The sequence below is a fragment of the Pseudorasbora parva genome, chromosome 9, assembly GCF_024679245.1.
Source record: "Pseudorasbora parva isolate DD20220531a chromosome 9, ASM2467924v1, whole genome shotgun sequence".
NCBI classification, from domain to species: Eukaryota; Metazoa; Chordata; class Actinopteri; order Cypriniformes; family Gobionidae; genus Pseudorasbora; species Pseudorasbora parva.
In genome coordinates, this window is record NC_090180.1 from 36,921,941 (window position 1) to 36,946,275 (window position 24,335).

General features: G+C 38.0%; 1 protein-coding gene across 1 annotated transcript in view; it reads left to right on the forward strand.

Annotated features, from left to right (window-relative positions):
* Positions 1-24,335, forward strand: part of epha4b (eph receptor A4b) — a 182,162-nt gene that overhangs the window by 90,775 nt on the left and 67,052 nt on the right. Inside the window, exons 4-8 of the mRNA XM_067452466.1 lie at positions 1,226-1,381; positions 6,179-6,514; positions 12,438-12,550; positions 16,321-16,483; positions 22,024-22,132. Of these exons, the coding sequence (XP_067308567.1) occupies positions 1,226-1,381; positions 6,179-6,514; positions 12,438-12,550; positions 16,321-16,483; positions 22,024-22,132 (877 nt within the window). The remainder of the gene's footprint in view (positions 1-1,225; positions 1,382-6,178; positions 6,515-12,437; positions 12,551-16,320; positions 16,484-22,023; positions 22,133-24,335) is intronic.

Below are 24,335 nucleotides of genomic sequence, written 5' to 3' on the forward strand. Positions count from 1 at the left end.
GATAAAGGTTCGGTCCTGCTTTGGAAGCAGCCGGTGAGTAAAACTGCTTCAAATGTCTATGATGTTGGTTATCGTCGCGTGAGTAAACATCAGTAAACGACACGATCGCGTGCTTCGTCATTCAAATGCGCTAACGGTTACTCCATTGTTGTTCTATGTATAACGTTACACTAGTCTGACGTGCAAAACCGTTTTGCTTGCTACTGCTAAGGTTTAGTCGCATACAATAGTCCATAAACCGAATCATGTCCTCATAAACTGCGAGTAAACACACACGAATGTTGACAGGTCACTAAATACAGTACATACCACAGAGACGGACGTCCTGCTGTTGCTGTTTCTGCTTTTCAATTTATTTCAGCCTCCGAATCTGATTCTGGATTATATATCTATTAGCTGAGATCGATAGCAAGGGTTTCTCCACGCTTGAGGAAGTCACCGCTTTGCGCATTCGTCATTCTTTAGCTCCGCCCACACGATACGCCTCCAGGCGCTCGGTTTTTTTTCCGGAAAGACTCGGTACAGCCTATATTTTTTTTATAAATATAATAAAACTAAAGACTTTTCGGAGATATGAAGGATGCAATACTACTCTATAGGTACTCGAGATTGACATGAGATTGACTGAAACTGAGTGCCCCCCCCCCCCCTAAAAACTATTCTATAATAAGCTGGTATGATGTTTTGTTTTTGTTTGTTTTTCTTGGTATTACTTGTTTATTTTTTGTTAGTTTCATTTTGTTTTGCTTTGCTTTGATTTTGAAAAAATATATAATTTTGTGTTTTGTTTTTTAAGCTGGTATGACTTGTTTTGTTTATTGGGTTGTTTAATTTTTTTGCTTTGCTTTTTTGTTTTGCTTTGTATTGTTTCATAGTGTTTTGTTTTCGTTTCGCTTCACTCTTTATTTTTTATTTTTTAAAGCTGGTATGACGTGTTTTGTTTTGTTTTGTTACGCTTCGCTTTGCTTTTTATTGTTTCATTCTGTTTTTGTTTTGTTTAATTTTTTAAGCTGGTATGACGTGTTTTGTTTCGTTTCGTTTCGTTTATTTTTCTTCGTTTTGCTTTGCTTTTTATTGTTTCATTTTCTGTTTTTTTTTTTTATTTTTAAAGCTGGTATGACTTGGTGGTGTTGTTTTTTTTGTTTTTTCTTGTCTCATTATGTTTTGTTTAATGCAATTGACAGGAGTGCTCTGTAAAGCTGTATGTCTTGTTTCTGTTTTGCAGCCTGCAGGTCAGGCACCTACAAGGCCTCTTCCATGGAGGCCTACTGCACCAAGTGTCCTCCTCACAGTTTCTCCCATCAGGATGAAGCCGCAGAGTGTTCCTGCGAGAAGGGATTTTACAGAGCTGACATGGACCCGCGGTCAATGGCCTGCACCCGTGAGTGATCCAGTACTACAACCATAAATCTATGTTAGGTAGATCATGCATGAATGTTGATAGGCAGAGAAATCCATGGATGGATAAACTAATGGGAAGAGGGATGAATGGATAGGTGGAGGTAATTATGAATGCATGAATGTACAGTATAAGTATATGGATAAATAGATTGATGTGTGGATGGATGAACTGATGGAAAAAGGGGTAAATGGATAGGTGGATGCATGGATGGATAAAATGATGGAAAGTTGGTTGAATGGATAGCTGTAATTATGCATGCATGGATTCATGGATGGATGGACAGATGGATTGATAAATGGATGGATTGAGGACATATAGTTTATAAGAGGAGGCGGTTTTCCTTATTCATTCTTATAGACTGGGCTCAGTACATTTTCACCTTCATCACTGTCTCATCATCATACATCACGTCAGTTTGGACGTTTAGCTCTGCATTTACAAGGCTGGTGAGGTCACCTTATATAGACTGAGAGAGTGAGTCATTACCTATATATATATATATATATATACATGTGTGTGTGTGTGCTCGGGTTGAGGAGTGAAAGAAAGAAAGGAAAGAGAAAGAACAAACCCCATAAGACTGATCCTAATTAAAGGACTCATTCATCTGATAAGGCAAATCATGCATGCAGCTAAACATATGGATCTACTTAATGACCTTCAGTTGTAGTACATCACACACACACACACACACACTTACACACAAACTTACCTCCAACCCCCCCCCCCCCCCCCCCCCCAAACACACACACACACACACACACACACACACACACACACACACACACACACACACACACACACACACACACACACACACACACACACACACACTGCTTACTTAATGTAATGATAGAATAAATTAGGGCAACAGCAGTGAAATGAGACCATTTATTGTATATGAAAATCATGTGCCAGGATATAAAAATGATGTGCTAATGTGATTACTAAGAAACCAGCTGTAAATCACACGCATGAATCTCATTGGCATACTAGTTTATGCACGTCATTTTTACATCAAATGAGATTGATCAACTTTTTGTTTTATTTGTTTTGAAAATGACCTAAGACATGACATAACATAGTAAGGGTACAGAAACAGAAAAAAATACAAAAAAACAAAGCCAAACATGAGCAAACATAGAATGTGAACTGCAAAAGATATTTCACAGCCTTTCAAATACTACACAATGAATGCACCAAAGCCAAAAATAACACCTTAGTGTTTCAATCCAGCATTTTTATGAAAAATCCAAAATATTTGGGACACCAGTTTGAAAACAGTCATAATGCCTTATGCTCACCAAGGCTACATTTAATCAAAAATACAGTAAAAACACTAACATTGTGAAATATTATTTCAATTTAAAATACATTTTCTATTTTAATATATTTTAAAAATATATTTTATTCCTGTGATGGCAGACATTACTCAAGTCTTCAGTCACATGATCCTTCAGAAATCATTGAAATTTGGTGTTCTAGAAACATATATTGTTATCATTGTTGACAACATTTAATTGTTGCTGCTTAAAGCTGTAGTGTGTAAGATTCATGATGACAGAAATTATGTTTTCAGTGGTGTATAAAGACATCAAATAATTAACTGTTGTGGGGTTTTTTTTTTACCCTAGAATGAGCCATTTCTATTGATATACACAGCTGGTCCCCTTACAGTTAAGTTGTTTTTGTGCCACCATGTTTCTACAGTAGCCCTAAATGGACAAACTGCTCTACAGAGCTCTAGCTACTCTCTGCTGTCTCAGGTGATGACATTTTTGTCCTTGTGTCGACCAATGTAGCTTCTCTATGTGCTTTGAAACGGAGGGAAGTGCGGTGAGTGGTTGCAGTTCGCAACCTCACTGCTAGATGCCGCTAAAATGTACGCACTGCACCTTTAATATATTTGTGGAGATGTTTTCAGGTTTCTCTGATTAACAGAGTTCATCGTGTATTTGAAACATAAATCTTTTTGATTATTTACACAAAGTTGAACCGAACTTAATCAGACTCTTTTTTTTTAACCCTTAAAAAAAAACACTCGCTTGTATCTCAGTGACTGGGGATAAACTTTAGGCTGTGCAACATATAGACTTCATCCACTGCTGACCGCAAACACACACATACACACACTGATCTATGTCCCAGAGGAAGCCTCCCTTTCCAGCAGCTAGTAGATCTGGTGAAATGTCATCACCACAGACATTTGAACTCCTCCACCCTGATCCCTCGTTTTCTTCTGCTTCATTTACTCTCTCTATCCGGAAACTCTCTTACAGACTCCTTAAACCCTTTGAGCAGTGAAAGCAAACTTCACTTTCTAGGAAAAGAGATGAGCGGTTTTGATTACTGGGGCTTTGCGAAAACAATGTATGTCTTTGTGGAATATGTGCATTGGCGGATCTTCCTATCATACTCTCTTTTCTTTTGGCTTTATTTTGCTGTTTTCATCTCACACACTCGTATGAGAACCCATTTCAAAAGCAGACACCCTGCTGAACGGAGTAGTGTTAAAAAAACTTTTAGTTGTGCGTAGTTGCAGGTTTAGCAGACTGTTCAAGAAAATACCCCATGGCAGCACTATCCAGCCCCCTACAACCTGCTCAGACCTCATCCTCTCATTATCATGCCCTCCTTGGATGGCCTCGGATGAATGCTATCCCTAATGCACTGCAGCAAGGTAATGTGGGAAGCATTCAGCGTTGAAGCTCCAGCAAAACAGCCCCGGAGAACCCCTAGGTTTTTCTTCATATTTATTATGCTTCTTGTTGTCTAAGTTGGTGTGCTTGCTTTAGAGAGTGTGGCACGGTATGGGTTTTTCTATTTTTTCTTGCTGGCAAAAATGTAAAGATCAGTGCAGGAAGTTGCACAACTGTAAGGGCTATTTTACATTTATGAATTTAGCAGACGCTTTTATCCAAAATAAAATAAAATATTTTTATAGAGGTGTGCACAAAGAAATATCTAAGATGATAGGGATTTATCGCTTAGTTTTTATGGAGGATATGAATTATGTTGATAGTAATTGATTTGTAATTTTTATAGTGGTAATTTTTATTTATTATAAGAAATTTAACAAGATTATAGGGATTTTATAATGTCAATTTCTATTGAGAAATTGAACGATACTTATTTTAACTGAACAATAGTAATTCATTTGTTTATATATTTTGTATAATTTAGAAGTTATAGAAATATTTAATATTTAAATATAAAAATATAGATATATAGAGATGTATTTACCACATTTTTTATTTATTTTTTTAAAGGAACTATATGTAAGAAATTTCAACCCTCCACCTATCGACCAATCACAAAGTCAGTTGAGTTTCGGCATCGGGGTTGCCAGATCTGCTCTAGTTACCACAGCTACAGCTACAAACGTTCCTGCTGATCCTGCAGCCTATCTGGCAACCTCAAGTCAGGGGGGAGGGGGAGAGGGGATACACCGCTCTACAGTCATTTTAAAGTGATTGCAGTACCAGTTTTTGCCACAATCTTACATACACTTCCTTTAATTCTGCAATAGGAAAGTTAACTTTGTTTTGTAAATGCATAAATGTGATTTACATATGACTTGTGATCTGCCACTCTAGCACATGGAACAGACACCGGGACAAATATTATGTTAGTATTAGCTATATTACCATGGGAAAAAAAGGAACCCTGAGCTTATGCAAAACTTTAAACTGCACACCGAGCAATGAATCTCATTTACATCGTATTGAAGCTTTGGTTTTATGATGAGCGGATTTGTCGGTGTGTAGGTCTCATCCAGTTAACTTGCACTAAACACTCATGTTTTTAGAGGATATTGAGTATTGAGATATTGCGCATGTGGCATCGACTAACCTCACACACAAACAAGCGGCTGTGTTTTGCACGTATGCAAAACTATTTCGCATACATGCAACTGCAGCAAATGTATTCATCGCACAGGTCGATTTTTTCATAGCACCTGCAACATATGTTTTGCACTGTACAACCCTGGAATCTGAGCCAAAATACCTTTTGATCATAAATCATCACCATTATATATTTAGGCATCAGAAGTGGTTTATCAACCTTTTAAATTGTGATACACTTATTTATTTGGCCTTTGGAGACCATATTTGGTTCATAATTTACTAGTTTATAGCCATATCATAACTTACCAGCAGCCACATCACCCTGTAGCTCAAACTGGTTTCCCACTGAAGTTAAGAAGGGCTGAGCCTGCTCAGTACCTGGATGGGAGAACAACTGGGAAAACCAGGTAGCTGTTGGTAGAGGTGTGAGTGAGGCCAGCAGGGGGCACTCACCTGTGGTCTGTGTGGGTCCTAACACCCCATTATAGTGATGGGGACACTGTACTGTAACAAGCACCATCCTTCGGGTGAGATGTTAAACCGAGGTCCTGACACTGTGGTCATTAAAAATCCCAGGATGAACTTCGGAAAAAAAAGTAGTGTGTAACCCCGGCATCCTGGCCAAATTTGCCCATTGGTCCATGTTTATCATGACCTCCTCCTAATCGTACTGATTGGCTTCATCACTTTGTTTCCTTGCCACCAATCAGCTGGTGTGTGGCGGGTGTTCTGGCGCAATATGGCTGCCGTCTCATGCAGGGGGATGCTGCACATTGGTGGTGGTTGAGGAGATTTGATTTGAGTGCCTTAAAAAGTGCTCTATACATGTAACAAATTATTTGTATTATTGTTAGTTTAGAAACACTAAGTTCTAGAGTTCCCTGAATTAAACTGAATTAAAGCGATTTTTTTTCTTTTTCTCTCCTAGGGCCTCCATCTGCACCTGAGAACCCCATCTCCACCCTAAACGACACCTCTGTGACACTAGAGTGGAGTCCTCCGAGAGAGAGCGGCGGGCGAGGAGACGTCACATACAGCGTCCACTGCAGGAAATGTGCCGGCGACGGCAAGACATGCAGCCCCTGCAGCAACAATGTCCATTTCGTACCTAGACAGTTTGGTCTTTCAATCCCTAAAGTGTTGATCACGGATCTGCTGTCCAACACCAACTACACTTTCAACATAGAGGCGGTGAACGGGGTGTCCGATCTGAGCCCGACCCTCAAACAACAAGTCACTGTCAACATCACCACCAGTCAGACAGGTAGATTGCAGCTCTGTTCCATTGTATATTTTTAAATGGTGCTCAGTATATATATATATATATATATATATATATATATATATATGTATGTGTGTGTGTGTGTGTGTGTGTGTGTGTGTGTGTGTGTGTGTGTGTGTGTGTGTGTGTGTGTGTGTGTGTGTTGCATTGTGCTTGATAGCTAGCCTGGTTAAAACCAACCATTCTCAGTAGTAACTGAGTTATGGTCTGGCAAAGCTTCATAGACAAATCATTTTGGACGAAATGATTAGAAAATTCAAGTTTTTTGGCGAAATTTCGGCGTCACCAACGGACGTTGCTCAAATGCCTCTGTGGCTCAATTTGATAGACCTAAAAAAGATGAATGAGATCACGATTAAAGAGCAAAGGAGAAACATCTGAGACTCTGACAGCAGTTCTCGGTTTGTGATTTCGAGGAAGATTTTGCAATGGCTTCTGACGACTTTTGCCGTTGTTGTAAAAGAAATATGAAAATAGCTGGTGTCCACCGCCACTCCATCAACATAAAATAAAAATATAAACCTAAATAGCATCTCAGACCGACTGAAACATCTGATCTCTCATCGCATTTGCCCCTGTCGTAAGGCATTTGTATTGCGATTAGAATGCAATTTGCAATATTTTGAAAATAAAATAATATAATATTGACGAGTCTTTAGAAAATTGTGTCTCACAAACTTTATTCAAATTCAGTCATTTCAGATATGTTAGAACATTTTCAGTCTTGAGCATAGTTACGCTAGCCTGACAAGCCAGACCCACATCAAGATGTTTGGTCTGGGAACTCCCCATAGACAGGGCTCAATCCGAGGGCCGGGATAAACGGTTTTCTTTCAAACTCCCTCTGCACGTGATAGGATAGCGCTACCACCAACCAGAGCAACGTGAAGTGGAGCTCGTTGATAGATTAAACATTCGCTGTATCTGGCCGGAAAACTCTGAACACATCTTCCATTTTTAAGAATGACTTCAGTGCCGTTCTTTGTTCTTTTCTCAGAGAAAAGCGTAACTCCAACTCTTCCAGAGTCACGGTCAAGGCTGATTCGAAAGGCCGCCGTTTGCCAGCTTCTGCGTTTACTAGTAACACGCAAGTGCAACTCGGCCGTCATTATGTTAAGCCCCGCCCACCGACTCTATATGCGATGTGATTGGCCTGACCAGAGTTTGGTTTTTACAGCTCAGACGTGTATTCAGAATTGCTAGACGATACTTGCGGCAGATTAGATTTGCTGCCGCTAGGGTGCGTCTAGAATTCTAGGCTATAGTTACGCTAGTTATTTATTTACAATTATTTAAAATGTTTACATGACTACCAGATCTAGTGTTAGGAAATAAGCACAGAAAGGCCAGATACAGAGCTGCTGTGTGGTGTTATGATCACACTCCCCATCCTCCTCATCAAAGGAGCCGGTGTAATCCACATCTGGTAGCCAAGTGTTGTCCTTTGCTCGGGTTTTAAACGAACAGGGAAAAGTTTAAATCGATTAAAACAGACGCGATAGCTGATTCGAACGATATTCCACGGCGGCATCCATCTTTGTAATGTACAAAATCTGCTTAACCGTCGCTGTGCTGTCGTCATCGTGTAAAGCCCGCCCCAACGTTTCTGATTGGTGCCGCGATTTCTACGGATTAGAAATGGGCTTGAATGGGCTCTCTGCCAGATTACTTGCAGAGCAAATCTAAATTTGCTGGAAGTTGTCTGGGTTTTCCCAGGCTACTTGATAACAGTGAATTCTGATTGGTTCAAAATCTAGCATCAAATATGTTCTGATTGTCTGAAATTTTCACTTTGTTCAGCATTTTGCCTCCAGGGAGGACTGATAAATGATTCGGCGCTGAAACGTTGAGTTGTGTCGGACCTGGTTTTGATGCGATGTTACACTTTGAATGCCAATGCCGGTGCAATGCTACACATTGATAAACAGAAAACCAACATGCCTGAGGCAAATGTTTTTTCTGCGAGGAGGTCCTCATTAGATCTTCGTAAAACAAAACGCACTCCAAATATGATTTTTGTGGTCAATGTGTGTAAGTCTATTTTTCAAGCAAGATAAACAAGATCTCTTTTTTTGTGCAGTTTTCCCCCCTTTCTTATTCAAAATGTTATGCATCCCAAACCTTTATGCTGACAGTGAAGGTTATCTTTTTTTATTCAATGAGATGTCTCGAAACTCTCCAGTGTTTGACAGCCCTTGCGTCTGGTGTGTGTTTTTGCGTTTGTGAGTCGGTCTTTTTGTGATGCATCGTATTTTCCCCGCTCTGCTCAAGGTCCCAGAATTGAATAACAGCCAAAGTAACGGTTCAGTACAGCCAGAGGGTTGCTGTTCGACCAGATTCCCGTTTGCAGATTCCCATCTCTCTCTCACACACAACCTCTGTGGAAGTTCATAAGTTCATAGGATTCTCAATGCGCTAAATAATACATGTCATCGAAGATGTTGTCTGCAGTCAGGATTCATTCTCTGGTGCTAAAATGTGGTGAAGACACAACTGCCCTCGTGACTTCCTGTCTCACACCCCGACAAGGGTCATCAGGGCAGGCGTGTTCTCATTAAATGTGTGTTTGTGAATGTGTATATGGCGGTATTGGGATTGTGTAAGGCTCGGCTGAGGTATTAAATATGTATGAAGCTGGTCGGGCTATAGAGGGAGGCTCTTGAGCAGAACGGGCACATGCTGAGAGAAAAGTGCTTAGTGTCAGAACAGGGTCAAAGATCCCAATGATTTATACATTCAGCCACATCAAACCGTGAACCAACCCTAATCTGAATATCGTATAGTTTAGAGCAGTTTAGGAATGAATTCTGCTCATAAAATTTCACATTTAATGGCCCCTCTTAAAGGGGTACTTCAGCGCTGGGAAGATGAATCTGTATTTAAACTGGGTCATCAATGCAGTAGAAATGTGAAATTATTTTTGAATTTGGTGCCTTCTAGACTGAGAAAAGACAGAAAATGTATTTTTGTCCCATGGGGATGAAAGACTACAATTCCCAGAATGCTTCGCTGCCCTGTGAGGCCATTCCCAACACCACCAACTTCATTACTGTGACTGAGTTAGAGGAGACACTATAATTAAAAACTGAACGTGTCTGTTCAATATAATGAGTGAGTCACCGCGCGAGTGTCACAGCCCTGAGCACTAACTGCAGGAGTGATGAGAGCTGAGGTAATCGCGACTACATTCGCGGCATACATTCACAACGCCAGTTCAGTCTGGCACGCGTTTCAGTTCATGCCTTTGCAAGCTTAACTTTCATAGAAATGAATTTGAGAAGTTAAAAGACTTACATTGCTCACCATAGCTCCGTTTAAATGATCCTGTCTGCAAGCTGAGCTCTCTCTGCCAGCTGAGTGTAATCTCCCATCCCCCATGCGCAGATTCAAAACATGCGGAAATGGCTCCCTCTGCTGGCTGTAGTCTTTAGCCTTTGGGCAAACATTCCTCCTATGATGCAAAAATCGTCATTTTGCATCATAGGAGGAATTTTTCCAGAAATAAAATGCATAAATCTCTCGTCTCAGGGAGATATGAGGGGGGAAAGCACAATAATTTGAATATTCTCCAGGGTTTCTACTGATACAAAGCCATATGCTAATCGCTGAAGTAACCCTTTAAGAATAAAACTTACATATGGACTCATGCAATGGAAGAAACTTTGTTAAATGCCACAAGCAAGGTGTTTTAATTTATTTATTTTAGTTGGTACTTTCTAGTTCTTTAGACAACTAAGTACTGTAGTTTTAATGTTAAATAACTATACCACAAAGAACCTCAAGCAAGAACCCTATAAAGAATCAGAAATATATTATTATAAAAATGCACGTAAAACAAAACAAAAAAATAAAACCAAAAAAAACATATTTATATTATTGATAAGTACTAAATATTTTAGACATTAAAAGTATATACACTACCTTTCAACCATTTGAACAGTTGAAATAAAACCCAATAAAATATTGTGAAATATTATTTCACTGTACAAATATTTTAATATATTTAAAATTTAAATTTATTAGTGTGATGGCAAAGCTGAATTTACTCCGTATCATTACTCCAGTGTCACAATCCTTCAGAAAACATTACAATATGCTGATCTGATGCTCAAGGAACATTTCTTATTATTGTCTAAGTAGAAAACAGATGTGCTGCTGAATATTCCATTTTTTTCCCCAGGATTCTTTAATGAATTTAACATTTTAAATGACAGCATTTATGTAAAATATAAATGTACTGTAACTTTTAATCAATTAATGCATCCTTTCTGAATAGAAATACTAAGTTCTTTAAAAGAAATACAAATCTGACCCCAAACTTTTGAATGGCTGTGTATTTGTGAGTGTAATCTCTGTAAATCATTTATTATCCATAATAAAAATAATTACCAGATCCATCAATCACAGAAAAGTCCATTCACAGAAAAGCCCCCACAAAGATGGCAATATCCAAATTCCTTGTACGTGTTGGGACATTTTTTTGGTCCCCATAAGGAAAACAGCTTATGAGTCAACGTTTTTGGAATGGTAGGTTTGGGGTTCTTACTGTATAAAAATCACTGGGCCCTATTTTAACGTTCTAAGCGCATGGTCTAAAGCACACAACGCACTGAGGCCGTGTCTGAATCCACTTTTGCTATTTTAATGACAGAAAAGATGGTCAGCGCACCCAGCGCATGGTTTGTAAGGGCTGTCCCTATTCTCTTAATGAAAAATGTGTGTTTTGGGCATAATGTGCAATAAATCGTAATTACTGCAAATAGGTAGGCTAATTTTGATACATTGTAATGACTATTCATTATGACACACACACACACACACACACACACACACACACACACACACACACACACACACACACACACACACACACATATAGGCATTTTTATATTTATTTACGCAATAATAATATAAAAAATAATATTTTTACATCCGCTTATAGGCACATATAACTAACGCACTCTTTAAATGACAAAAAAAAATATTGCGGAGGGTTGCCATTTTGAGGCAACTGAAAACGACCGCCATTGACCAACAAAAACCTGGTCTACAGTCAATAGCGCAGTCCTTTTCAGTTGCCTCAAATAGCAACCAACCAACAATGTGCCTGAACACACCTTGTTTCCAGACCAGCACGACAGTGGTCGCACAAATAAGTGCAAATGCATTTGCTATTTAAAAAAACGTGGCGTAGGACATGAAGATGATAACTGCATCAGGTTGAAACTTGCAAAAAACACTTGCGTCGCACCTGCCGCCGCATTGCGCCGGGCGTATAATAGGGCCCTTTATGTCTATGGAAAGTCCCCATAAAACATGAACACACAATGTGTGTGTGTACAGTTGTATTTCTGGTGTAATTTTGAAGGATGTTCACAGATCTCCGAGCACAGGAGAGGTGAAGGACACCAGGAGAATTTACCTCCAACCATCTGACCAAATATCAGACCGCTGTCTCTTTTGCCCAACCCCCCCTTCTCAATCTCTTTCTCTATCCGTCCTGCTGTAGAGAGAGAGAGAGAGAGAGAGAGAGAGAGAGAGAGAGAGAGAGAGAGAGAGAGAGAGAGAGAGAGAGAGAGAGAGAGAGAGAGAGAAAGAGAGAAAGAGAGAGAGAAGGTGTTAGACTAGTGAGTGTAATTACCTGCTGTTGTGTGGCTCCCCTTTGTCTCTCTTTGGAAAAAGATTTCCCAGCACCTGTGTGTATGTGTGTAAAGCACTCCCGAGTGTGTAAGAAGACCTTGAGCTCTCAGGGATTTTCTTTTTTATCAATAGAAGTGTAACTGGAATTAAACCATGTGGGTCAGAATGCTGCGATTGAACTGTGGTGGTCTTGACTACTAGACCATTTTACCATCTCATTATGGCTCTTCTCTCTCATTGTCTCTCTGTCTCACTCTGTTTGCAGTAAATGTGATCCTGAAAGAGAGAAAAAGTAAAGACAGCATCACACTGGCCTGGCAGGGACCCGACAGACCAAACGGAGTCATAGTGGAATATGAAGTCATCTACTATGAGAAGGTACATATAATCTCCTCTCCTCTTCTTCTCTCCTCTTTTATTTACATCAGCTCAACTCTAACAAGCTGACTTCTCATCCTCATACACAGATTACACACATGCTTCTTTGACCTCCATTAAATGCTGTAACGATTGCAGTTGTCCAGGCAGCCCTAACATGTGTAATTGAGGGCTGAAGCATCATCGTGCCTTTGGGAATGAAAGCAATCAGTAGACCAGTAGTACGCCACAGCCGACTGCTCACACATACGCATAGCTTTTTAATTATAAAGGGAGAATGAAACCAGGGCTGACGTCACCGATCAAAGAGAATAGCTTCACAGTAGCACACCTGTATACTCACACACACACATCCAGACTAAAGGAGAATATGCACACAGTTATTAAGTAATAAAATCAAGGCTTTGTGGGATAGAGCTATAATCCAGAAATGAATACCAATATTTATCTATCTATCTATCTATCTATCTATCTATCTATCTATCTATCTATCTATCTATCTATCTATCTATCTATCTATCTATCTATCTATCTATCTATCTATCTATCTATCTATCCATCCATCCATCCATCCATCCATCCATCCATCCATCCATCCATCCATCCATCCATCCATCCATCCATCCCTCCCTCCCTCCCTCCCTCCCTCCCTCCCTCCCTCCCTCCCTCTCTCTCTCTCTCTCTCTCTCTCTCTCTCTCTCTCTCTCTCTCTCTCTCTCTCTCTCTCTCTCTCTCTCTGTCTGTCTGTCTGTCTGTCTGTCTGTCTGTCTGTCTGTCTGTCTATTTATTTATTTTAATGTTATTATTAGGGCCGGGACTCGATTAAAAAATTAATCTAATTAATTAGAGGCTTTGTAATTAATTAATCGAAATTAATCGCATTTTAATTGCATTTAAATATTTGACCTGAGAACAATGAGAAGTAAAATTTCACATGGATTTTTAGTATACCATTGAATAATGACTGACTACATAAGCTTAATCACCAAAATATTGTTTATTTATTTCAGTCCAGCAGACCAGCGCAATGTTTGCCATTAAGTGTAGCAAAAGCATATTTGTGATATTTGAGGCTCGATGTGCTGCGGTGATACGCAAATTCCTTGTTGTATAGCTTGCACACAACCATGCTCTTGTCGAAGCTTCCATCCTTTCGTTTTTTAAAACAAAATTTCCCATCCACGGGGCCAAGCAAAGCGGTCTCATCAGCTTCTTCGTTCATGTTCACTATGGTTTGTTGTTGTCGTGACTCGTGAGCACTGGTTGGTGTTCCAGTATAATCAGTCCATCGAAAGTCATTCATTGAAAAACGTTCCACGGTGCAAAAATAAGCGTGGTTAAATTTTTTTTTTTTTTTTTTTTGCGTAATTAATTAACGCGTTAAAGTCCCGTAATTAATTAATTTTAATTAACGTGTTAAAGTCCCCGCCCTAGGTATTTTATATAGGTATACATATATACTTTTTTTTTACAGCACCGCATGTAGTTTTTCCTATGTTCACATTGCTTCTTTAGGTTTTTTTGTGTGCTATTCAGTGCTGTCTTTTCATCTGTGTATCTCAATGGCATGTTCTGTCAATAAAATACATTACAAACAGTAAGAGTGTAAATTTAAATCTTTTCCATTCTCTTGCAATTACACTCACACGGGTGTACACTCAAATGTAACTTACAACTGACAATAATTGTCATCAAAACTTTAGCCATAGTTTCCATCAGAACATTTCTCCAGAGTAAACTGTTAAATTGACAACATGACTAAACAATTTGACTGTCTTATCCGTACACAATGACACATGGACTTGTCATTCTGATGGCACTGACATGTTCATTGACACAGATATTTACTTTTGAGAGATGAACTAAGGATTTTGAGTAAGAGAACGGCTTTTGCAGGTTATCCATGGTGTTTTGCTATTTGTACAAATTGTTTTGAGAAATGCACTTACTGTTTTGCAAATTGTGAGTTTGATTCGAGAAATGCAAAGCAACTGAGGAAAAAAAAAAAAAAAAAAAAAAAAAATATATATATATATATATATATATATATATATATATATATATATATATATATATATATAAATATTATATATATATATATATATATATATATATATATATATATATATATATATATTTATTTTTTTTTATTTTTTTTTATTTATTTATTTATTTATTTATTTAATACATAAAATAAAATAGAAAATAGTTTATCACTTCTATTCCTAATTTTCATTTTTCATCAATTAAATACATCACCTCTAAGAGCTTTTCTTAACCATTCAAAGCAGATTGTCTGTTGACTTGCAAAAGGTTTTTTATACATCAATCCTGCACAGATGCAATCGTTTGACCCAGTCTAGTCTGGCACACATGCTGGTTGCTGTGTGATTATGGGATGTCAGCTCAGACTGAATGCCAGGATGGGTGTCTGGCATTGGAGATCGCGTGGTTCATGCTGTGTTTGTTGGAACTGGAATGGTCCCACGCTTTCACACACAAACCTGCTCTGCCCTTGTTCATTTTGGGCGTGGTGGACAGGGACCAAGTCTTTCCCAGAACCCATTTGGTTTACAGAATGCTCTTTAGTTTTTTTGGGGGGGGGGAAATATTTCGTTTTGAAGGGGTGTTTTGGCAGCAGTGCTGGTCTGATTCAGTGACTAGTAGCTGATTTCTCAGATACATCCATTTCAATATCAAATTCTAGGTTTAGATTATCAATTTATAAGATTATATCAGTCATTTTTAGATTCGCATAGCCTTTTTTTAGACATGAATACCTTGAATGCAAGTAGCTTAAGATAAACACATCAGCAAAATGTAAATGAAATGGTTATTCAGACTACAGACTGTAAGACAAAGTCAGCCAATCATATCCAAACTAGCGATTTCAGCCATTTTTGTGTACAATATGCATGTGAAATGTTAGCTAGCAGTTTAGGTAATAACTATTAATCAACACACCGAATTCATAGACTCACATTCACACACCACTGCAGATGTCTGACTTATGTAACTATAATCACACCAATAAGCATGTCAAACAGTGTAAATTAAAGCCCTGGCCTGGTCTGTTAGCACCCCAGCATCTGCCTCTCTAAAATGACTCGAAATATGACGCCTGCTGGCTATAGTGTTAACATGCTGCTGAAATAATACCCTTCATTAATCCTCTTATGTTCTGTTTTACTGCACAGACATGAAATTCAACACTGACACCCTGCCGTTTACTTTAAAAAGCTTTAACAAGTATATTACAGACTGGATTGTTAACATTGTTTGCATAGCATCACAGTAAGAAGGCTTGTTGAAACTTTTATAATTTGGGGTCAGTAAGATTTCTTTTGTTCTGCTAAGATGCATAGAATTGTTGCAAAATATGTATTTCATTAATTAGCACAACTGTTTTCATCATATTCGAATGATTTCGGAAGGATCATGTGACTGAAGACATACAATTCAGCTTTGCCATCACAAAAATTATTACATTTTAAAATATATTAAAATAGAAAACAGTTATTTTGATTAAATAAATGCAGCCTTGGTGAGCATAATAACACTTTCTTTCAAAAACAATTTATACCAACCTCAAACTTTGAAACGGTGGTCTAAGTTTTAGTAACATTTTCCAAATTACCATTACATTTGGACAGGAATGCTGCACAAGTCTAGATGTACCATCATTTTCTGTCCTCTATCTTTAAATCCAACCAAACAGAACATTTTCACTGTGAGTGAATGTGAACGTTGTTGTGTTTTTTCTGTTCCAGAACCAAAGAGACCAGAACTACACGGTTCTGAAAACCAAAGCCCACATGATGACAGTGGAGGGCCTGAAGCCGGGCACCACCTATGTGTTCAGAGTGAGGGCGCGCACTGATGGAGGCTACGGCAGCTACGGTGGAGAGATAGAGCTGGAGACCAGTCACGAAGGTAATGTTTTTAATCTGTTCTTAACGGTTTCATTTTTCTTCTTCCTTTCTGGGACGTATTCCCTTTCTTTGATCCACTCTGTTGAGAGTTCATTAGTGGCATACCGCAAATCTTCGGGGAGCCCACCGCAAACCAGCGCTAATAGCATAATAGTGATGTTATGTTGGAAAATTTTGCTCCTTTTTTTGTAATATCTTTATTATGCCTTTTCTCTGTGTCAATGCAATCGTTTTAGTTATTTATTGATATAGACATCTTTAAAGTTTGTGTAGTTCCAGTCAAAAGTTTAGGGATTTTATTCACATTTTTTTGAAAGAAGTCTCTTATGCTCACCAGCGCTACATGTATTTGATCTAAAATAAAACAAAACAAAAACACTATGAAATACTATTACAATATAGTATATTTTAAACATGTGTATATTTGTATGGATGTAGGCCAGTATCACTTATTTTAATACAGCTACTGATGTCTCTATGAAATTATTATATTATTTTAAACATTTTATTTGTTTTATATGAATGATAGGCAATCAACATTTACTAGGCTTTAAAAAAGAACAGATTTTAATTTAACATATACTGTCAATATACAGAAACTGAATAAAGTTAACAAACACTTTTACAGTCTTAACTGTATACATTGTAAATTAAATATAGTTAATAATAAATAATATATATGTGCCCCATACATGGAATCAAAGGGCCTCCTGGTATGCACTAAATAGAAAATCGTTACAGCAAAAGGCCAACCGCGACATGCATTCGGTTTGTTTCTGCCATTTATTAGTAATTATTTTACAGTTTGTTTACTGAGCATTCAGTATTGTGCAATATAGCATACAGTAGGTGAGGGACATTTTGGGAAATTTCGAGTGCTGCATTTTATTATTTAAACATGTGATTTTTCATGAAAATGTTATAATCCAAGATGGACACCGCCATATGACGTCATAATATGCAAATTAGATGGGGAAATGTAATCCCTACATAAACTTTGGGTCTTCCTTAATACGTCTCCAATTTACACAAAGCCTCTATCTTGTATCACTTTTAAAATATAGCCTTTTGAAATTAAGATGTCAAAATCGAACGTTTTAGGAAAAAAACATTTGGCACCTAAAGGGTTAATGCTTATTAAAGCTACAATTGCCTCTGTTACTTTTGGTCTTTGATTAACATTAATGGCAGACAGCATTAGACGCTGCTGTCACTTTAAGACCTGCCTCTGCCGAACATGACGCGGATCTGAAAGCCTCTTAAAGTGACAGCAGCCTAATATCCCTGCTGCTGTTTGTGTCATTAATGCTATTCAAACCACAACATACAAAGAGAAAACCACTTTTGTAGCTTTAACAAAGATTAATATGTACTTTGTACAGTGAAGACTGCAGTGTTATTTTAGATTTGATTATTCCATTTCTATGTTTGAATGCTGTTAGACTTGCCTGCAAAACATAAAGCACTGCTTATTTAATTTGTATATTTGTTCTATATATATATTATTTAATATTTGTTCTATTGATCTGTCATACTTTGCAATGCTTATATTTTTTGCTTTTACTTTCTTTTACTTTATTATTATTTACAAAATCACCACAATTATTATAAAATAATATATATTTTTTCCAAATAGAATTGTTTTTATATAAATAGTCATTTTTATTAAACAGTATTTTTTCTGTACAAGTCATCTGCAAGAAATTGTTTTCATATCGCAATATACATAGCATAAAAACAAAAATATTGCAATGTCAGATTTTTTTTTCTTCAATATTGTAGCCCTAATATATTTGTATAAAATGTAATTTATTCCTGTGTTGGCAAAGCTGAATTTTCAGCAGCCACTAATCCAGTTTTCAGTGTTGATCCTTGGTGCTGATTTTGTGCTCAAAAACATAATTTCCAATGTAAAAAAAACTCATAATGGCATCCCACACCCATACACCAGTGTCTTTCTGTATACTCATTCCATTGTTGAGCAGATGCTGGGGTTTCAGGGCACTTCTCTGGGTTTAATATGGTGAACTGGTGTGTGAGTTATTTACCAAACCTCCTGCTTATGCTCCCTGGGAGGTGAGCATGTGTGTGTCGCCGGTGTCTCATGAGGACAAACGAAGCTGTGTTGAGCTGACCTGTGTTCCTTTGATGGAGATCAAAGAATGGTGGCACATTTTAAAAGGCTCTGGGGCATACGGTAAACACAGAGACCTTGTGGTATATGCGCCTCATTTAAAGCACGTTACGGCCCAGCGAGCGTCTCTGGAAGGATATCACAGAGCTCAGCAGACCTGATCTGCCAAGCTGAAAGTTAACAGAGTCCAGTATAATTGCTCTTTTAATTATATAAGAAATGCTTAAGCCTTCGGCTCATGGTGACATTGATAAACCGCTTACACCGTGTGCATTAGTTCATACGATACACATCAGAGCAGAACATACAGTACTGTAAGCAGCATATGCATTGAGCCTGATAATGTAGAAACATATTTCTCTAAAATCCCTTTATGGAACCATTGGTTAGCATTTTTAAGTTTGTTTTTATTTATTTTATTTTAAACATATATTTTCAATTCATTATTCTTTTAAATGTTCAATCTATCATTTTTAGTTTAAGTTTTTTAGCAATTATTACAGAGTTCTGTAATTGTAATATATGTAGTAGGCTAAATGAATCTGCATGTATTGATATCTATTGATATTTAGCATTATTGATATCTGGTGGCCTTTTCATGTGTGATGCAGTTTAGTTGTGAAGGTTTCCAGTTTTTCTAGTTTTCAATATAATTCAAAATCACAACTAAAATAAAACTTTATGTTTACATAATACGTATGTGTGTACTATATAAAATTTATATTTGAATACACACAGATACGTTAAGATATATTTGCATGTGTATACTGTACAGTATATATTTATTTATGGACATTTATTTATTATATATAAATACATTTTATAAATAAATATAACAAACCTTTCTTAAATATATACATGTGTGTGTGTGTGTGCGTGCGTGTATGTGCGTTCGTGCGTGCGTGTGTGTGTGTGTGTGTGTGTGTGTGTGTGTGTGTGTGTGTGTGTGTGTGTGTGTGTTCATGTATTTTTTATATACATGAAAATTATACACAGTATACACATCCCGGTATGTATACACAAACTTTTATTTTGGATGTGATTAATCGCGATTAATCTATTTGATATACATATATATACAGAAAACATTCCAGAAAACATTAATAGGCTAAAACTCTATAGGTCAAAAAAGAAGTCATATCTAAACATGATCCCGAAGCACAGGCGTTTTCTCTGGGCCAAGGCTCATTTAAAATGGAAAAAGTGGAAAACGATTCTGTGGTCAGACGAATCAAAATTTGAAGTACTTTGTGGAAAACTGGGATGCCATGTCATCCGGACTAAAAAGGACAAGGACAACCCAAGGTGTTATAAGCGCTCAGTTCAGAAGCCTGCATCTTTGATGGTATGGGGTTGCATGAGTGCATGCAGCTTACACATCTGTAAAGGCACCATCAACGCTAAAAGATATATCCAAGTTCTAGAACAACATATGTTCCCATCCAGACGTCGTCTCTTTCAGGGAAGACCTTGCATTTTCCAACATGACAATAATTCATTACATTTATATAGCAATTTCTAGGCACTCAAAGCGCTTTACATAGAAGGGGGGAACTCCTCAACCACCACCAATGTGCAGCATCCACTTGGATGATGCGATGGCAGCCATATTGCGCCAGAACGCTCACACCAGCTGATTGGTGGAGAGGAGACCGAGTGATTAAGCCAATCAGGATAGGGGGAAGATTAGGAGGCCATGATGGACAGAGGCTAGTGGGCAAATTTGGCCAGGATGCCGGGGTACACCCCTAATCTTTATCGAAGGACATCCTGGGATTTTTAACGACCACAGAGAGTCGGGACCTCGGTTTAACGTCTCATCCGAAGGACGGTGCTCTTTGACAGTACAGTGTCCCCATCACTATACTGGGGTGCACCTCTACCAGCAGCTACCTGGTTTTCCCAGTTGGTCTCCCATCCAGGTACTGACCAGGCTCGGCCCTGCTTAGCTTCAGTGGGAAACCAGTCTTGGGCTACAGGGTGATATGGCTGCTGACAATGCCAGATCACATACTGCATCAATTACAGCATTATGGCTGTGTAGAAGAAGGATCCGGGTACTGAAATGGCCAGCCTGCAGTAAAGATTTTTCATAAATAGAAAACATTTGGCACATCAGATGCGACAAAGAAGACTTAAGACAGTTGAGCATTCCTATTCCTAAACCTGAGCAAATTGTCTCCTCAGTCCCCAGTTGTTGCAGACTATTATTCAAAGAAGATGGGATGCTACAGTGGTAAACGTCCCAAATATTTTGAGATGTTTTTACATGCCGAGAAGAACTCTTCACTCCAGTTTACATTCAGTTTTTATTATAGAGTATTTCAATTATAAAATTATCAATTATCAATAAAATATATATATGTACAGTATGTACGTATACATATATATATATATATATATATATATATATATATATATATATATATATATATATATATATATATATATATATATATATATATATATATATATATATATATATATATATATATATATATATACGTACATACATACACATGGGTGTGACTTGAATCCTGCTTGTCTCTTTTCCTAATCCTGTTCCTTCTGTTCTCCACATCATTTGCTTTCTGTTCTCTGTCCTTTCCTGTCATGTCTCCCACTGTCCCTGTCAACAAATAAAAATCTTGGTACGATCATATAGCTGTGAGAAATTCATATTTAGCATATTGCTTAGCTGATTTCGTGCATCTGTTCCTGTCTCAGTGAGTTGCGATCTCTTTCTGTATGTGGTGCATAACGGAGATTGTTGAATGAAGTTGAGTGGAATTCTAAATCAATTCCTGTAGCTGGAGATATTCATTTTCCTGAAAGAGGCGGTTACTCATGCGTTGTCGGGCTTGATAAATGATGTATTTGTTTTGAGTAATGAGTCGATTGCGGCAGCATAAAATCCATATACTCGCCGTGAAACTTTCAAACCGGGCCTGTTATTCCCTCTGTTAACATACCTATTTGGATGTCATGCGTAAATTAGAAAATTGACTCCCGTCTTCGCCTACATATTAAGTGGGCAAATGCAGCTGGTTCCGTTTGTTTTTTTGTTTGTTTTTTGTTTGACATGGAAGCTACATTTCTAACCCTCTTTGGGGTGTGACCACATACTTGATGATAATATGGTCAAAGGTTCTCCATGAAAGATGTAACATTGCTATAAAATATGAATAAACACAATTATTTATTTTCACAACCAACATCACTGTACTGCAAAAAGTCAACTTTTTGAAAAATGATCTCATGCCTGAGTATCTTTCTTGTGGGTTTTGATTAGGTCAAAGGAACTCATTGAGCTCTCTGAGACCAAACGGAAATAGAATCAATCTCAGCAGAACATGAGGGTTAACATTGACACAAATGTGTCTCTTCTTCTCTTTCTCCCTCTTCAGATATGCTGGCCATTGGGGACCCTAACCAGTCCACAATCCTTGCTGTGTCCATAGCCGGTGGCATTGTGCTCCTTATCTTCTTGGTGGCGTGTTTTGTAGTGAGCGGACGGTAAGAATGGACTTCCTTTTAACATCATCTGACCTTTGCTTGAGTTGTTCTGTCCTTCTGAACCGCCTTTGAGGAAGAAGTACTGGTCCCGAGGGCTGATATTACAGAGCAGAATAAAATGCTTCTGTTCGTTAGATCTGAGAGCTGCTGTCAAATGGCGATTTTACAAGAAATTGAACCTTGAATTAGAAAATGAAGTGTGGATTCTTCCATGGCAAAGCTTTTAAAAGAGCTAGAACAGGCACTCGGTGAGCTGTGTCTTATAGGCTCCTAAAAACCAAGAAGAAAGCGTTTGAAATTGAAGTCTGAGGAGACATTTTGCACAGTATCTCTGCTATTCAAACAATAGCTGAAGCGGAAAAGACGGTGCAGTCAGTTGGATGAGACGTACTGAGCCTATAAATTAATGCTGATAATAAATATACTCTGACTGAATTAAATAGCGGTTTCTTTCTCGAACAAAGCTTGCCCGAAGTCTCTAAAAACATTAGTATTGATCTGAGGTGATTGCCTATCATGCTGAGTGCCCTATTCAGTATTGACTTGAAAAGACCCATGTTTGCCTGCTGAGAGCATGTAGAAATGCACATAATGGATTCCTGTGCAAAAAATAATTAATCTCAAACCACTCGACTATAAACCAAAACAATAAATATGTAAGACTGGAATATGCGAGTCCTTATCGTAGGGCAGAGGAGGTGGTGTACTGGAGCGGTTCTCACCAGGTTCTACCCACAAGCCAGTGCAGCTTCATGCATTATACATTTGAGCTCTCTCATGCCTCAGTCTGGAGTGAAAGCTGGAAAAACAGAATTGAAGGTGTCGATTTGGTGCTCCTCAGATAAAGAAACAGCAAGTTAAATGTTCAAGACTGTGAACTCCAAGAAGACACATGAAGGACACATACTGTAGAAGAGGAAGACCAAAGCGGTGGTGGATAGAAAAAGAGAAAGATGGTCAATTAGTGAAGACGACTATAGTGGAAGACACAACTTCTCTGAGAAGAGTTTAGCGTGCTACAGTTTTGTTGTCTTTAATGCGCTGTTGGACTCTTTTGAAGCACTATAAGAAATTCAGTGCCTTGAACAATACATTTCAGGACATTTACTGTCAGATATCAAATTGTGAGCAATGAGTTTGGTAAACTTTGAGCAATGTTCCTGTCAATGCTTTTCCGAAGGCCTTGATAGTTTTGCCAATTTGTCAAGGTAAACAGCTCAACTTGAGTGGTAGCACATGACCATAATCCAGCCTAACTAAACAGAGCTTAAATAAGAAAAATCACAGACAAATCTTGTCCACTGAAGCGTTTTTTCACACGGCTGGCTGGTGTATTTAACTGTTTTTAATGTGAGTGCTGCGTTTTTTAGAACGACGTGCATAACGAGGCGCTGAGCGATTATTTCACGCTCAAGCGCTGAGCTTGTAGCGTTTTTTACTGGTCCTCATGAGTTGAAGAATGTTCAACTTTGAGTAAAACGCAGCGCTCATCACTGTCACTTTTCACCCAGCCGTCCAATCACAAAGGAGGAACAAATACAACACCGCCCAACAAACACATTCTGCTTGTACAACGTCAACAATAATTTAAAACTAGAGCCAGAGCAAATACTTTACATTGTATCGGCATTTTTATATAGAATCATTACAAAACCAAACTATCTGTGAAATGAGATATTAGTAAAATTTCAGTGGATATTCCATATCATAATAAGCAAAGACTTAAAAAAAAAAACTACTCTGCCAAAACGCTCGCAAGTGCTTACAGCCAGACGTTTTCAGCAGAGCGCCTAGCATTTTTAGCTGCCTAAAAAAGCTTTGGTGGAAACGCGGCCTTAAGCTAGCCCCAGACTAAAATGCATGTTTGAGTTGTTTTAACTGAAAGAACCTTGCACTGAACTATCTTTAAAATATGTCAGTGGTATTGTTTTGTCTCAAACTGCACATCAGTGATGTTTCTTTCAAAGCGCTTTACATAGAAGGGGGGAATCTCCTCAACCACCAACTAGTCATTTAGATATACTGTAGTAATATCAGTGTTATAAAATTCATATTGCAATTACAATGGGATTTTGGCAATATTGAGATAGAGATAAACACCTTAATCACATCATTACTGCTTAGATCAAATCCACGTGCGCAGACGTACACGGATGGTGTGTGTTCTTCACACAACTTCATGAATGACTCCATGGCATTATTC